We start from the raw sequence: 18050 nt of genomic DNA on the forward strand, positions 1-18050 counted from the left end.
ACAAGGCGAACATGCTAACCACTAAGCCACCGTGCCCCCCGAGACATATACATTATTTGGTAAATTCCCACAATGTATTTTCAGCTTGATAGCCAGATAAGCTAAAACATTTTCTGAAATTTGAGTATTTTATAAATGATAAGAAGGGGGTGTTTAATATTTTACATGCAGAAATCCGTGTTAAATAAAAATTACTTTCTTTTCTCTTTCTCAGTAATGTTACCGGGATAAGATAGCCCTGGAATTGATATGAACAAGACATAACTGGTAATTAAGTAATAAATGATATATTCTACTGTATGTTGAACCCTGTTCAGATTCAAAGGAAAGCAATCACTCCTTATAACTCATATCTATTTTACAAACAACATCGTCATTACTAGTCGGTCTGTGATGTAAAAGGAAACAGCAGAAGCTAACCTTGTGGTTGCGTCCATGTTTGTATAGCAGTGAGATGATGGATTTGATATGTCCTCTCTGAATGATGTTAAGCGCCTCTGGGCTTTCAATTAAGATGCAGTGAAGGACCTCCAGGATCCCTGAAGCACAGATTCAGTCATTAAAGCTCCAGTGCATGGGGAATCAATAGAAAGACAGGACAGCACATAGGAAAATGTGTTTCAAAGAGAAGCAATACTGTAAATATTCCGATTAAATGAGTTTGATGTGCATGTGTGGGGATGAAGTTACAAATCGGCAAATCAGATCTGTCACACTGGCAAAATAACTGTTCATCGGTGACAATAATGAAAGTGTCTGTTCTACCTGAGGAGGACTCCAGTCTCTCTAGCTTGCTGACCAGCCAGTCCAGGTTTTGAGAGAATTGTGTGCAGTTATTTCTGTTTCCTCGGATCAAAGCGGCTAAAAATCGAAAGGCCGGATTTAACTTGTTAGCAAACAAATGCATACTCTTGAATATTAAGTGAAATCACACGTCCTCTCAAAATGTATTACATTCCTGGAAGACATATAGTATGTCTAATAGCTATTTTACAATTTTAATAGACATCACTATCTTTCCAAGGACATGCAAGTACACATTCAATCAGCTCGGCTTTTGTTTTTTTTGAGGGGTATTAATTAAAATATATTTCGTATACCGTCAATGACCTGAGCCTACTGATGCGGAAAATAGATCTGAAGCATACTGTACTGTCAGGGTCAAACATGACTAGCTCTGTCATGTTGCGAATGAAGGAAAAAAAAATAGAGGTGTAGCTGTGCATGTGTGTGTTTTGCATCCACATGCTGGGAGCTGATGACTGCAGCTGAGATGTGGCTAGCACACTAATTCTCCTTCTATGGCAAAGCATAACAACACAATCAAACACCATGTGAAGGACACAGATCTGAGGTCCAATCGAGCAGACAAGAAGCAAAAAAAAACCTGTAATAGACAACAGAAAATATCAGGGCAGAATTTGAACAAAAATGCACCACAATATTTCTAAAATGTCGACGGCAAAAGTGTCCGTTTGTCAGAATACAGTATATGGATTCAAACGCCTGTTTTATTTATCGCCTATCAAATATTTCTAGTTTGAATAAGCATTCATTTTGTCTCTATGTTCAGATATTTGCGGCTATATCTTGTAGGGATTACTGTACGTTCGTAACCGATCATATTAGAGATGCGCTAACATCTTTATGTTACAAATGTAATAAATATTATGGAAATGTAAATAAAAACATCTCCGACACAGCGTAGAAATGTCGTAGTGCCAAATGATCATTTCTGCTGCCGTGGCATTTCAACTCTGTTTCGGAGATCTTTGAATACCATTGCGATGGGAGTATATATGCTGTGTCGAAAAAGTTATGAACTAATCTGTAGCATTTTATTAACTCGCTGTCATTATTGCATTTTGTATACAACACGTTTCTTCTCCCTCTTCACCTTTTGGTCATTTTCTCCTCTGCTAAAGAAACTCTTCAGCTTCTTAAAAGTCTTCTGTCCTACAACTTTTAAAGACGTTAAGATGCTTTATCAATAACCTTTATCTTTATTAAGGATCGTCACTTTCATTTTATGGGGAAATGGCCACACTTCGAGGAATTCTCTTTACACTGGGAATTGTCATTAACATGGACCCTGGCTTTTTTGTGTAGGGTATTTTTTTTATTTTTATCTGTATCTGTATGATTTTATTTATTTTCCACTGCAAGCCAATATCTCAGCTAGATGAATGATTTTCATGCCATCAAACTACAACTTCACTTGTTATCTGCGAATCCTTTATTTCATATGAAACAATAGAAATGAAAAAAATACCTGATCGAAAATGAATGTCCTCTTAATAATTGAATAATTTTTTAAATAAGTTTTAATAAAAACACAAAAACAAAAACTTCTGATCCATCACCTAAAGACTAACTAAAACATAACTTACAAATTTTTATGTAGCTCGTTACATAATCTTAAAGCGCGCACATTATCTTAATAGTATCTTGTGTTTTTCATTTATTCATTCATTCATTTTCTACCGCTTATCCGAACTACCTCGGGTCACGGGGAGCCTGTGCCTATCTCAGGCGTCATCGGGCATCAAGGCAGGATACACCCTGGACGGCGTGCCAACCCATCACAGGTCACACACACACTCTCATTCACTCACACACTCACACACTACGGACAATTTTCCAGAGATGCCAATCAACCTACCATGCATGTCTTTGGACCGTTGGAGGAAACCGTTGGAGATTTTTCTTTTTTTTCTTTAGAATAGACAGCTGAGAAAACATCTGGGCTGAACAGGGTATGATATCATTAGACATCACAGTACCCAGAGTGGTAAAAAAAACTGTTCAGTATACTAATGTTGTAAAGCTGAACCAAAAAAAAAAAATGGAGGTATAAATAGAGGTAAAGCAAATAAGGAGAACCATCTTTGATTATTTTCCCTTAGATTTCAATAGTATAATTTCCAATAACTTTCAATGGTATTCAACCTTTCTCTATATTTTATAAATGATATTTCACTCAGAAGCCACATTCATGGCCATACCAGATCAAAACCCCACAAGAGTTGTTCAGTCTCCCAGCAGTAATAAAAAATAAAGTGGTCTGACTGCCATTTCTAATAAATCACCATTCAGCCACACAGCAGCTTCTATGTACTGGTGACCAGAAGAGATGCCTAAAACTTTAATAAACCAGAGAGACCACTCTGTATACACACACACACACACACACACACACACACACACACACACACACACACACACACACACACCTAAAAACACTACAAAACAAATGTACACAACACACATCAAAACAAACATACACATGATAAACACCCAAAAAAGTGCACACAATATATACACAGACCATAAACACCCCAAAACAAACACATGCACACACACACACACACACACACACACACACACACACACACACACAAACACCAAAAATAAATACAAAAATATAGACACGCCAAAGCAAACACACAGAACATAAGCACCCAAAAGAAAACACACGCACATACACACTCACACACACACACTCTGACATTAAATTGTCTTACCAAGGAGCTCATAGAGCAGGTTGAGAATGTCTTTCCAAGCTGCACCAGCTTCCTCTCCAACACATTCCCCAAAGTGTGCTGCACTGTTATAGACACTCAAACGATCGATGCAGTTAGACACCAATGTCAGCATCCCCTAGGACAGAAAAAGTTAAATAGAGACAAAGAAAGAGTAAGAGAGGTTAAGAAAGAAACCTCTGCTGTCACAGTGACCATATGTGTCCACTATTACCCTCAGTGCAGAAGCTTTAAGCTCTAGTCTTCTGGGAGATCACATACCATGGCACAAAATAAAACAGATCATTAGTGGGGTGTTGGTTTTGTACACAAAAATGTTTATATCAGCATTTTAATTTGGACCTGAAGTACATTGTCTCAAAATCAGGGATCTAATGTTTACAGATGACAACAACACAGTGCTGATATTTTATTATACTTTATAAAAGACCTGAGATGTTCAATGGAATGCCTTTAACTGTCATTTTAATTCATTCATTCATTTTCTACCACTTATCCGAACTTCTCGGGTCACGGGCATCATCTCAGGCGTCATCGAGCATCGAGGCAGGATACACCCTGGACGGAGTGCCAACCCATCGCAGGGCACACACTCATTCACTCACACACTCACACACTACGGACAATTTTCCAGAGATACCAATCAAACTACCATGCATGTCTTTGAACCGGGGGAGGAAACCGGAGTACCCGGAGGAAACCCCCAAGGCACGGGGAGAACATGCAAACTCCGCACACACACACACAAGGGAATCGAACCCCCAACCCTGGAGGTGTGACGCGAACGTGCTAACCACTAAGCTCCGCACACACCCACTACACCCACCCTCTTCTTTTACTACTATTCAGTATATTCCTGCTTTACCTAATAAAGTTCGGGAACTTCTCTTTGAAAGACTGACACGTGTGTTTCATTGAGACTTCCCCAAGCACTTGTGGAGAACAGAAAGCAGAGGAAGAGAGGCTGAATTCAGGGAATCTGCCCAGGTCACAGAGGATAGTGATCCTGCCCAAGTGGCAGATGAGAATTCCTTACAATTATAATTCCTCATATCACCTTCTCTAAAGGTCCCATCACAGAAATGCCTTTTATTTCTATCCTGAGCTGAGCAGATAGATCTGGAATTGCACATTGCAGAATAAAAGGTATTTTATATTTGATGGGTTCAATTTTAGGTCACACTCTGAAATACATCATAGCTTAGGAAAAATTGACAAATATATTGAGCTGCTCTTTTAAAAATTAGACCAGGGCAATTTCCATCAGCTAGACTGCGGTAATCTGCCTCTCAATTCAAATGTTGTTAAAAAAAAAAGGATGCACAAAATTACAAAGTAGGCTTGTCTAAGGAAGGAAACTGACCTCCTGTTTGAAGAGATTTTGACGGTTCTTGAGTGAGCGTAGTTTGATCTGCTTCTCTTCATGCTCCAGTTCAGCATCAGGGAGTTGAAAATATGTAATGAGGTCGTTTAGGGTCTGGAGAACCTCATCGACGGGAAGGACGACATCTGTTCGATTCTTTCCAGCCAGATTGTCCAGGTCTCTGAGAGTAAAGTGTATCAGGATATAAGATTTACTGTTCACAGTGTGATGAGACTGGGGTAAAAACGTAGGGGTCTAAAAATAGGTATGGCATTCATCAGTCATTTATGCATTAACATATAGCTTTTATTTTCAGTTGAGTATCTTTAATTCATTGATGCAGAGAATTGAACGTACAAGTGTTTTCACAGAACATGATCAGGAAGCAGCGATGCAAGAAAGGAGAAAAAAATGTTATGCATGAGAGACCTTCTGTACTGCAAGCTCTGATCTCTGAGACACACAAGCATCCTTTCTTTCTACTGGCAGTTGCTTGACAGTCAAATCCATTTGTGAGACTTTGGAGAAGACATATTTTCCCATGACTATGCTAGGTCAATCTCAATCAAGCTTAATCAATAAAAAAAAACAAAAAAAACAAAAACAAAACAGACCTTGATCTCATCCATCCATCCATCCATCCATTCATTTTCTAAAAATTATTTGCTCTGACTGTCTATCCATCTCATATAGTTTCCTGACTCACATCTCCTTCCCACACATACAGTATATTCAGGAGCTTAGCATCTTACAGGTGTCCTGTCCTCAGAAGCTAAGGATAGCCACTCCTCTCTCGCCACCTCATTTCTCCTTTCTATTATTAGCATTATGTAAAGAACACTATTGCTCTCTGTAGCATCCATTAACATGGAATTTTCCCCCCTTGTGAGCACTGCCCTGCATTCAGCTTCCCTTTCTGTCTTTGGTTATATGATATGTGTTCCCTGCAGGTTCTCTCCCTCACTCATTCTCTACCTTTTATCCGAACTACCTCGGGAGACGGGGAGCCTCAGGTGTCATCGGGCATCAAGGCAGGATACACCCTGGACAGAGTGCCAACCCATCACAAGGCACACACATTCACACATTCTCATTCACTCACACACTCACACACTACGAATAATTTTCCAGAGATGCCAATCAACCTACCGTGCATGTCTTTGGACCAGGGGAGGAAACCGGAGTACCCGGAGGAAACCCCCGAGCCACAGGGAGAACATGCAAACTCCACACACACAAGGCGGAGGTGGGAATCGAACCCCCAACCCTGGAGGTGTGAGGCGAACGTGCTAACCACTAAGCCACCGTTACCCCCTACCTCTGTAGCATCCATTAACATGGAATTTTTCCCCCTCGTGAGCACTGACCTGCATTCAGCTTCCCTTTCTGTCTTTGGGTATATGATATGTGTTCCCTGCAGGTTGTGCTTGTGATAAATAATTTCATTTTACTGCCTTATAATCAGCAACTAACATGTTGCAAATATTTTCCTCTGATGAGTCAATATTTTTGAAATATTTTAAATTTCACTCATCTAGCTGATGAGCACAGCATGTGGCTAATGTAACTAACAGCAGAAAGCAGCACTGAGTAACTCCTTCAACATGCCATGTGCTGATAATCACTGAACCCGCTAACTGAACCCGCTAACCGGTAAGCTAACCGGCTCTTTGTATTGGAGCGGGTTTTCCATCCACACACCTTGATTTCTCTACAGTTGGTTTGGATTGCCTGTAAATTTCAAGCTTTACTCAATGGTTAGCCAACAATAATCATCCTTCAGGACACCCGCGTCTTGTTATTGTTGCATCTAGAGCACAAATTGTGACCATTTACAGTATCAGATCGAGATGCAGCCCTAATGTTACATGCTCATAATGTCACCAGCCTAAGGGTAGCAGTCCACATTTTCACATTCAATTTATAAATGCATTAAGATGTTAATGATATTAACTCAACCCGTTTAACATCATAATATGTCCTCCCAATGAACTACATGGAGATAGATGGCATTTTCACAAAACGACAACCTTTTGCAGCTTACAATGTTAAATTGTTTTTTGGAATGTTTAGTATTTGTTTTTATTATTGTCATTATTATATTATAATTTCTGGATTTTTTTATTTTTTTACAAAACATCCCCACACCTGATGAAATGGCTGAAGAGTCTGGTGCTGTTGCGGATGATGCGTGCTGCACGCGATTCTTCGTGCTGACAGCGCTGAAGCGTGAAGCCGTCATCCATGTGTCCTTCTGCATGGAGACATGCCTGACAGAAAGCAGAGAGGACCTTATGAGCATGACTCATATTTTGGAAACCAATAACTGGTAAATCTAATATTGCATTTACGTAATTATGTCATTTTGTATTGACTGGTCATGCCATGACGTCAAACACTTAAGCATATAAAACATGGAAACAGTATAATAGCGTGGAATGATTATTTCTGCCAAATCACAACTGATGTAAAGAATACATATGTCACTCACCCGCCTCTTGAGAGGCCCCAGTCGTGTTGATTTTACATCCGGTGCCTGGTACGAGAGCCACAGGCTAGTGGCCATGTGCATGATGAAACAGAGCGAGTCCCCATACTTAATCTCAGGCACCCCCATGCCCTCAATATCTTTCTTTGGACTCCACTCCAGCTTCTCCTACAGAATGCCGCATCATAAAGATCAGAGATTCGTTCGTTCTTGGTTTAACAAAAGTCCAACATTTTTGATAATAAATGTATTTAAATTTAGCCACAACACACTAAGAAACTTAAATCTTTGCAAACTGAAAATCTTTACCAAATCTTTTGAGCTCTCAAAGATTCATTTATTAATTGCTGGGATTCCAAAATCTGCATTACAAGTCAAATAAAGCAGTATATTGAGCTAGAAAATGATTTTATTCAGTGTTTTATTTAGGTTTAGGTTTTATTCAGTGCTGGAAAACAATCAGTACATTTATATAATATTATTTAATCTATTAAAAACAACAGCTAAAAATCATTCAGAGTTTCCTGACAAACGGGTCAACAAACTGACACAAGAAATGGTAAGAATCCATTTAATCATGGAAAGCTGCGGGTGCTGAGCGAGCTGGGTATGAAGAAGCAATTTGCAAAGATGGACAGATTAAGCCAGTCAAGGAGAAGGGCTGACCTCCCTCTCTGAGCTGACTCATAATTACAAGAACCCCCACACAGCAGGCAAAGACTGAGACAGACAGATACACAGAGAGAGACATGGAGTTGCATATGAGAAGAGTCCAGAAGCTGATTCATAGCTATAATTACTGAGATGCTTTAATTTTTTTTTCCTTAGTGAAACAAAATGTTACGGTACACAGAAAAAACCCCCCAACAAACCACACATTCAGTTAAAACACCTACTGTTTGAAAACAAAACAATTGGGAAAGGGTTGTTCATGTATTCTCCATTTATTCTCAGCAACACTATTCTCCATAGATCTCTTTAAGCTTTTAGGAGCCCTTCTAATAAAGAGTCAGAGCAGATGGGGCAATTATTTTAAATGACTCTTTCTAATTAACATCTTAGACACATATCCTCAACATACTCAGTGATATATCAGTTTAAACCAATGCACAGGAGTTTGTACTGGGTTTTTATAATCATTTAAGTATTTTAGGCTTCCTAAAGCTTTCTGATCTCACATAATATTTATAGCATAGAAGCCAACATTTGCCTAAAATATCCTAGAATAACATGTTCAAATTCTCTAAAAGCTTCCAAGCAGCAGGGTTGATTTAGGATCAGTTATAATCCTACAAACAGAGTGCAATCATGTCTGCTGTCCTAACAGATGTAACGTCAGAGACCTTGGATGCTCGGAAGCAGAAGGCGGTGGAGGCTGTGTCTGATTTCTCCCGATCCTGCAGCACAAGGCCTTTGTCTTCAGTCAGGGCCAGATAATGACCTGTGGTGAGGTGGCGCAGGCGAAATGGCTGTCCCCAGCGGATATGACTGCCACACCAACTGCACACATACAGACACACATTTTACACAATTATATATATATATATATATGCAACAGAACTCTTCAGTACAGTGGTGGCCCTGACAAGAAGTGTTGTGAATGTATCAGCTGAGAATGAGATGAGGGAGAAAGAGTGTTTTAAAAGGCCACAGCAGGAATACTAACCATAGATTAACCATACACACTAGAGATATCACCAACACCATACCCTCAACAGTCACTTTTGTAGGAACAACTGTACAACTGCAGTACCAGGCATTAACCAATCATATAGTAGCAATGCATTGTATAAAATATGCAAATACAGGCCAAGAACTTTAGTCCATATTTACATCGAAATGAAGAAAAAGTGTGTTAGAAATTGCCTCAAAACTCTGGCTTCTTCTTCTTCTTCTTCTTCGTCTTATTATTATTATTATTATTATTATTATTATTATTATTATTATTATTATTATTATTCATTCATTAATTTTCTACCACTTTATCCAAACTTCTCGGGTGACGGGGATATTATTATTATTATTATTATTATTATTATTATTATTATTATTATTATTATTATTATTATTATTATTTTCTGACTTCTTTTTCTTTAGAAGTCCTTTGCAGAAATGGGAAAACCATCCATCTCATAACAAACCATCAATCATTCGGTCATAACTGAAGGAAGGAAAGTCTCCCTTGTGGAGTAACAAAAGTGTTCACGCTATTGTCAAAATATAACAAAAATGGATTGATTAAATAATTGCATGAATCAGCAGGCATGCAAGTGTTCCTATTAAAGTGGCTGTGAGCATATAGTGATTTTCATCTCATATATATTATTGTTGATTTTATGCATATGCCCATCCATTAGAAAGGAAAACATACAAAGATTTCAGGGTTGAGGGCAAGGGCAAGTATAGTTAGTGTGAAGTGGGAGATACACACCTGATCCGTAGAGGTTCCAATCTCCACAGAGATCTGGCCTTAGCCCCTACTTTGCCTGTTTCATAGTTAACTATTCTATAAAAACACAAAACATGATTACATCAATACCCTGTTTGTGGGTAAAAACCCCTTATTCTGCAGTTATAAGTAAGCCAGACCAAACCCATTACATAAATTCAACACGAAGGCTCGAAACCAGACAGTTTAAAATCTATCACAGGCTTATAATAAATGATCAAGACAGAATACCATGCTCCAAATCTTCTTCTCCATTTTGCCTTTTATTGTGACAGTTATGTAGACGTGATTAAATTTCAGCTGCCAGACGAAGACGGCTAAGTCACAGCTGACAAACAATATCTCATCTGGCATCTCTGACCTAAAAATAGGCACTGATGACTGGAGAGAAGATCAAATATAACTGTCCTTAAATAGCTTAGGGGAAGTTCTCAAGGTTCTGTCACCTTGGCCTTGACCCAGTTTAGCAGACCTGTATTCTCTATCTCTCCTACACACACACACACACACACACACACACACACACACACACACACACACACACACACACACACACACACACACTACAGATAGCCAGTTACTGCTTTTCAGTTGCTGCTGTTCAAGACCATCCACTCCACCCGTGACAATTCATGTCTTCAATGTTTAGTCTACATGCCTACGCTTTTTAGTCTACATAAATACATGGCTTTTTCACATTTAAACCAAATCATTACACTGTTTATAAAATGACAAAGTAGGAAGCTGGTACAACAAAATGATAAAAGAATGGAACATTACAGCTGATGATATATATTCTGTTTAATGAACTAAACTTGGAGCAATCATTTGTTCATGTTTTTTCCACCTCAAAACAAATTGTAAATTTATTGCGCTGCATGTTTTCTAAGCTTTATATAAACAATGAAACATATAAAAAATGTTTCAACTGTCAGCACACTTAGACTTCCTGTATTTATGACAAAATATGTAATAATGCACGACTATTTTAAATGTTGGTAAAGAAGTATTTGGTGAAACTGTTTCAATACTTTTGTCGTTTGGGAGATATTTACAACATACATCTGGCAACCCTAGTCACAGCACCTTGCCAAAGATGGCACTGTGATTTGGCAAAATTTCTTATTCCAAATGTCAGATTATGCCCACAGAAGAAAAGCAAATATCAAACAAAAGAATACAAATGATTTATTATTTTTTTTTGTTAGAATCCACATCTGTGAGCTAATGCACAACTAATTTTACTGATGATGCAGTCATTTAATTAGTTGTGGGATTTATTATTGAACAGGGCATTACTGGAAAGAAACTACAAAAAAACAAATGGTCTTTCTGCCAAAGAACAAATTGCTAACACAATGCTTACATATCCATTGTCATCCATAACACAGTCTAAATTCTTACCTCTGCTGTTCCTCACTCTGATCTGAGCCCGGGATCGTCAAAACCTCATCATGTCCATGAAACAAACGCATCACATGACCACCAAGGAGATATCCTATAGGAGAAAAAAGTTAACTACTGACCAGAGAAGGAACCCAAACTGGCAAGTCCAAATTTCCAGTAATTTTTGAAGAAAGTTTTCAGGATTTTTTAAGTACATTAGCATACACACACACTCTCATTCACTCACACACTACGGACAATTTTCCAGAGGTGCCAATCAACCTACCATGCATGTCTTTGGACCGGGGGAGGAAACCGGAGTACCCGGAGGAAATCCCCGAGGCACGGGAAGAACATGCAAACTCCACACACACAAGGCAGAGGCGGGAATCGAACCCCCAACCCTGGAGGTGTGAGGCGAACGTGCTAACCACTAAGCCACCGTGCCCCATGATAATATTCATAATAATAAATTCAATACATTCTCTATTTACTTTGACAGAAAGCAAGGTTACCTGCATGAGTTCCCAGTTTAAATCATACAACATGGGGGAAAGGGATTCGCTTTCAGCCAGCATTCAACAAGAACTGCCATATCTCTCATTTTATTCTATAGAAAAATACTGCTCTTTTGTCTTTTGACTGATAACTCGTACTACTCGTGTACTCTGGTGTTTAACTCTAGAACGTCTAGCCAAAATTCATAAAGTCTGGCAGCTATGGGAGTATAATCAGAGTAAATTTCACTGGCTATAATGCAAGTGGTGATTAACTCATTATATTGCGTAAGCCTAGTTTCACACAATACATAAATCTACATACAGTAATCAAGTGTTTTAGTAAAACAGAATGGGTATACTGCACCTTCCTCTACACTGCTGCCAGAACAGGTGGGATGGACATTCCACAGAGTCTGCATGAAAGATGCATCCACCTGGATGTTACCATTGGAGATGGATAGGTGCTAAACAGAGGAGAGTTACCATCAGTTACCATAGTAATCCAGAAACATTCTCTTAGACGCTTACAGCGGGACGTAAGTAGGACGACAGGAGAATTTTAAACATTAGCTCTGTCTTTATAGCGTTCTGGAAATCTGTGTCAATTGCAAAAAAAAAAGTTAAAAAATAAATGGTTAAATTTGCCTATAGTAAACCAATAAAAACCTCATATTAATGAGATAGAAATACAAGGGTGTACTGCGAAGGTTATTACAGAAGTAAAATATTATAATGCAGCTTAGCTGTTAATGTGCCTCCTCACACTCTCCAGACCATGACATACGGCCAAAAATACCCAGGGGTGGAAGTGCCAGTGCTTTGACAGACTACATTGCAGTGGAAATGGAGTAATGAAAAAATTCCTGTGACCTTGAGATGAGGTATATATAAACATGACTCACTAGATAGCGCTCAGATGATACACTGACAAGAATGAGGTCATCACCAATACGAACTTTCTCCCCCTCTGATCTCTGCTTAGAAGCAGGATGGATAGTCCACCAACAAGCTTCACCTGTATTGGGACACACACACACACACACACACACACACACACACACACACACACACACATACATGTTTGTCTTACTATCCATCTGAGGAACCTTCTTCTGACATAATTATCATTCATTCATTCATTCATTCATTTTCTACCGCTTATCCGGACTACCCCGGGTCACGGGGAGCCTGTGCCTATCTCAGGCATCATCGGGCATCAAGGCAGGATACACCCTGGACCGAGTGCCAACCGATCACAGGGCACACACACACTCTCATTCACTCACACACTACAGACAATTTTCCAGAGATGCCAATCAACCTACCATGCATGTCTCTGGACCGGGGGAGGAAATCGGAGTACCTGGAGGAAACCCCCGAGGCACGGGGAGAACATGCAAACTCCACACACTCAAGGCAGATACGGGAATCGAACCCCCAACCCTGGAGGTGTGAGGCAAACGTGCTAACCACTAAGCCACCGTGCCCCCACATAATTATCGATTTAGCTAAATAATGTAACAACTAAATCTAACCCAAACCTTACTCCTGGTGTCAGCATTTGTCTCTTTTTAGTGTAGCACACTGTGCAACCTCTTTATCTAAAGGACCTAAACATAGCAACCAAGTGCCAATCAGTAATACAGTAATGAACATGACTGACATCTCAGAATTAAACATAACGTCAGTCAAAGTGCTGGGATCAACGAAAGAAGTCAGTGGCCTAATCCGTAACACAAGGTGTCTCAAAAGTCTCCGCAAAAAGAAAAAAGTAACACTTTTTTTTAGCAAAATGTTTTAGATTTTTCTTTTAGAAAGCTTTTCAAGATTCCTTTGACCAAAGAAGAACAGATTGATGTACCAGGAAAAGATACAGCACAAAGGTCATTTACAAGATAAGCAAATGAGTGGAAAAGATGATGCTGTGTGTTTACAAAGAAATGTCAATCATGCAGAGGCGTTTTTGTAAATAAAGTTACATTTAGAAAATTATACAGTACAAGCGAAATCGCTCTATGAATAGAGACTTTTTGGACACCCTTTAGTTATAATAATAGCTAGCAAGCTGTCACTTCTACCATGACATGGCCAACACTACTAATCTACTAATTACAAGAGCAGGAATAACCGCTGCTTTTTTTTATTCATATATATTACTTTATTACTATATTACTTACTTTCATTTATCTTTTAATAGAACATTAATCTATGCATCACAAAATGTGGCTAATATGAACAAAGTGGAACAAAAGTGACAAATCTTGATTAAGCAAAAAATAAATTCTTGCCTGTCGAGTCCAACTGAAGACCAACATCGAAGGACAACTTATCTGTCAGGGACCTGGATGTCTTTAAACATGTCAGATACTGCAAGAAGAAGAAGACAGAGCATTTGTAGGCTGAAACAGTGATGGGGAAATAAAATGAACAACAAATTCTAACAAAAAAGTGTCATTTATAAAGCACATTTAAATCATTGCATGTTGAACAAAATAACAGTTATTACTACTGCTACACTTACTACTGTAGCGCTTAATTGTAGTTGCTTTATCGTTGTTATGTCATGGGGGTGGGATTTTAATTGTTGTTGTGTGTTTTACTGCCTCTTTTAATCTTAATGAGTTTTTTGCCTGGTGAAATAAAAGTTACTAAATAACTATGGACTAATAATTATAGATATTTACTAATCCGTTGCTATTCCTCAACGGAATTGACAATTATTAGTATGTTTTGTGACAGATCAGTTGGTGTTAGCGGGTGAAATGTAGGTTTAAAATAAACTGTGTATTGTTGTGTGATATGTTGTTGTTTTTGTAGTCACTATTTTTGAGACTAAATGTCTAGCCTGTGCTGCGCAACGTGAATTTTACCGATTAATATGACTCACTTTGGAAGAGAATAACTGAGGATCCTTACATACTTTCCCCATTATCAATACTTGCTGCTAAGTCTCAGGTGTATAACACAGCTAGCCAAAGGGCTGTCAAGTCTCACGCATTGAGAGTGACAGTGACTCGTTTCGGTCTTTTGTCACGCTCTCCCGCCACACATCGTTTTTCTCACACAGAAAAACTTTTTGACTATTTATCATATATTTAATAAGCTGCAGCGCCCAAAACATATCAGTCCACACCGCTGTCTCTATGGAACCGGGCAGGAATCAAGTGCGTCTCCCCTGGAGCTCTTAGTCGAGCCTGACACTTATCAGCTAATCAAAAAAAATAAATAACCCTACTGAATTGGTAAGATTTAAAAAATAATAAAAAAAAAAAACAGGTTCATTAGAGAGGGTATTTTCAATGGTCGGTTTGAACAGAACCTCAACACGAAACAGCTCGTCTCTGGACGAGACATTGTCCTCAATCATGACCCTAAAAATGTCTGGGTTTGAGCCGAACTGTTTTATATGAGAGCAACATTACAAATGATAAAGGAGTCCAAAGAGACAACAAACACTTACAATAAACAACACCAGTAATAATCTCTCTCTCTCTCTCTCTCTCTCTCTCTCTCTCTCTCTCTCACACACACACACACACACACACACACACACACACACACACACACACAAACACACACAAATTAATAAATGGAAATTACAAATTGTGACAATCATGTTAAATTGAAGGATATCTATGTGACTGAAACAATACTGTACATAGTGTTTAAACACACTCCCTTTCTGCTCAAACGACGCTTGTCCTGACTCAATCGTACACAATAGTATAAATTTAAACCAGAAATTACTGTGGGATTTATTTCTATTTTATTTATTTTTAAATGGATACTTAACTGGCTATAGTTGGTTATAGTATGTAGTATAAGTTAAAGAAATTTTAAGCATGCTTAAGTGGAAGATTTATAGTCATCTAAAGGAGGCACTCTGGGATTTGTTTCTATTTTTCCAAAATTATGTGATGATAGTTATATGATTTAACCATTCAAGATCAACAGGATGTGAATTCTGCCTACTCATCATGTACAGTATACTGTCTGTCCTTTGTTCACGATGTTTTTATTGTTCCAGTTTTTCTTTTATTTTAGCCTTTGTAGGTACAAGTCAGTAGGAAAGTCGACGGTTTTCAACTTATATTTAGACTATATAGTGTGCCGGCTGTCTTTGTGCACAATAAACTCTAGCTCCTTGACCATAACCTGACTCAGTCTCTTTATTCTTCGGTGTTCTTGCTTCTGGTGAAATGACAGTGTTTGTGAAAAAAAAAGAAAGATTTACACCAGTACACACAAATGAATCTTCCCAAATGCAGAAAGGGAATATAAAAAAAGATGCTTTTATCCCTCACCATTCCACTGAAAGAGTGCCGCAGGAGGATGGCGTGTCCATACAGTAGTGTTCTGTGTCCACCTCCATGTGCCGTCTGTACGGATCGAGAGGAGTGTTAGACATCACTTACTGTAGAATCACTTAAAACATTAAGACAGTGGTTCCAGTCCAGGAGACTTCTCTGTTTTCCATGATTATCACATTGACCTCTTATGAGATAACCTGGGATGTGTTTCTCCAAAAGCATTGCACAATGATTAGCATTAAATGCTAGAGCAAGCAGCATCTTCAACATTGCTCAATACCAGTTAAGATGATCTTAATCTTACAATGATTTTCGGGAAACTGGGTTCCGATGACGGGTTCTGATGTGGTAGAAAACAATGATGCATAGAACAGCCACAGCTTTATTGGGAAACAAAGCAATATGCACAGCAGGTTCTACATTCTCTCACATAAGAGACATAATCACTAGCTCTTATGTGCATTGAGCAAGCAACGCGTTTCTATGGACGCCTTCAAACAAAAAAGTGGGAAAAAATTTGCATGATGACAAATATCTAGTGCAAACAAAAGGTCAAAAAAAGACCTTTGTTTGAACAGTGCATCTCACTTATAAAGCTTTACATTTGTGCATATACCATATGTAAGCTACTTAATAATGCATGCAGACGTGCCAGTGGCATTTCAGATGGGTTCTCTCAGTAAAGCTAAGATTACGGTTGATTACAGATGTCTGTTCTCGTATCTACTCTACACGCCAAGAGATACTCACCTTTCTAATGAGCTTCTGACGAAGGCATAGAAATAACGGAGGCAAACGTTATATTAAGCTACTGCCTCAAATGCAGATGTTTAAATGATAAACTATTGACATGAAGCCTAAAAAATGGAATAGTGTTGACTGCTTCTTCATTTAATCATCTCACTGCTGAAGCATGTTGCTTGGATGTTAATCAGGGTTTTTCTTTCAATTGTTATTAGTGCATTCGTGACTTTATATCTACCTGCTGATTCACAGTGTGATGAGGCGTGAGGCACAATTCCACAGACCAATCATCTCCCCTTAACCCCAGGGTGAGTACAGTATTATGTGCTGTATATTTATACACCAAGCATTTTATTTGGAACACCTGCCACCTATCATTAAAGCAATTATGTAATCAGCTAAATCATGTGGCATGAGTGCAATGCATAATATCGTGCAGATACAGTCCAGCAACGTAAGGTAATAGTCACCTCAACCATTAGAAAGTAGGAAAAATTGTGATCTCTGATTTTGACTGTGGCATGATTGCTGTGCCAGATGGGCTTGTTTGAGTATTTCTACAACTGCTGATCTCCTGGGATTTCATGGACAACCGTCTTTAGATGCAGCAGTTCAGTAGACAGAAACGGCTTGTTGGTCAGTGGAAAATGGCCAAACCGGTTTGAGCTGACAGAAAGGCAGTAACTCAGATAACCACTATTTAAAGCTATTACTATTGTAAGCCAGAATGCAGAACTTATTAAACTATGGGAAGGATGGGCTACAAAAGCAGAATCCAAATAAGGATTCACTTTATTCAGCTAAAAACAGAAAGCTGAGTCTGCAGGGGGTAAATGCTCACCAAAACTGGACAGTTGACGACTGGAAAAATGACTGGTCTGATAAATCATGATTTCTGGTAAGGCTTCCAGCACTATAATGCACCGTGTCACATAGCAATAGTCATCTCAATCTGGTTTCATGAACATGACAATGAGAACCTTTAATGGCCTTTCCAGTCACCATATTTATATCCACTAGAACACTTTTGGGATGTGGTAGAATGTGAAGTGGACCACAACATGGACATCTCAAAAGGATTGTGGTTCATGTCACAAAGAATTCAGGCTGTTTTAAGAGCAAATTCATAGTATAGTGCTGCTAATATAGTGTTCAGTCTGTGTACATGTTTGTACGCACTCACTAATCGCTCCATCAGCAACACCGGCTAACTCGTTTAATTATCTAATCAGCCAATCACTTATCAGCAAACATTCTCAAGTGGGTAC

The 18050-nt window shown here is 38.7% G+C and overlaps 1 protein-coding gene across 12 annotated transcripts in view; it reads right to left on the bottom strand.

The window, feature by feature from the left end:
* Positions 1 to 18050, bottom strand: part of LOC113660277 (ryanodine receptor 3) — a 170686-nt gene that overhangs the window by 102307 nt on the left and 50329 nt on the right. For 7 of the 12 annotated variants that reach the window (XM_047821329.1, XM_047821333.1, XM_047821330.1 and 4 more), the window contains exons 4-17: positions 16789 to 16803; positions 16033 to 16107; positions 14017 to 14095; positions 12631 to 12743; positions 12093 to 12192; positions 11247 to 11340; positions 9825 to 9899; positions 8737 to 8893; positions 7397 to 7561; positions 7054 to 7175; positions 4906 to 5086; positions 3525 to 3660; positions 766 to 861; positions 421 to 539 (exon numbers count right to left, since the gene is read on the bottom strand). In XM_047821329.1, the coding sequence (XP_047677285.1) occupies positions 421 to 539; positions 766 to 861; positions 3525 to 3660; positions 4906 to 5086; positions 7054 to 7175; positions 7397 to 7561; positions 8737 to 8893; positions 9825 to 9899; positions 11247 to 11340; positions 12093 to 12192; positions 12631 to 12743; positions 14017 to 14095; positions 16033 to 16107; positions 16789 to 16803 (1527 nt within the window). The remainder of the gene's footprint in view (positions 1 to 420; positions 540 to 765; positions 862 to 3524; positions 3661 to 4905; positions 5087 to 7053; positions 7176 to 7396; positions 7562 to 8736; positions 8894 to 9824; positions 9900 to 11246; positions 11341 to 12092; positions 12193 to 12630; positions 12744 to 14016; positions 14096 to 16032; positions 16108 to 16788; positions 16804 to 18050) is intronic. The other 5 variants (XM_047821332.1, XM_047821334.1, XM_047821331.1 and 2 more) reach the window with 1 other exon arrangement.

The sequence above is a fragment of the Tachysurus fulvidraco genome, chromosome 12, assembly GCF_022655615.1.
Source record: "Tachysurus fulvidraco isolate hzauxx_2018 chromosome 12, HZAU_PFXX_2.0, whole genome shotgun sequence".
NCBI lineage: Eukaryota > Metazoa > Chordata > Actinopteri > Siluriformes > Bagridae > Tachysurus > Tachysurus fulvidraco.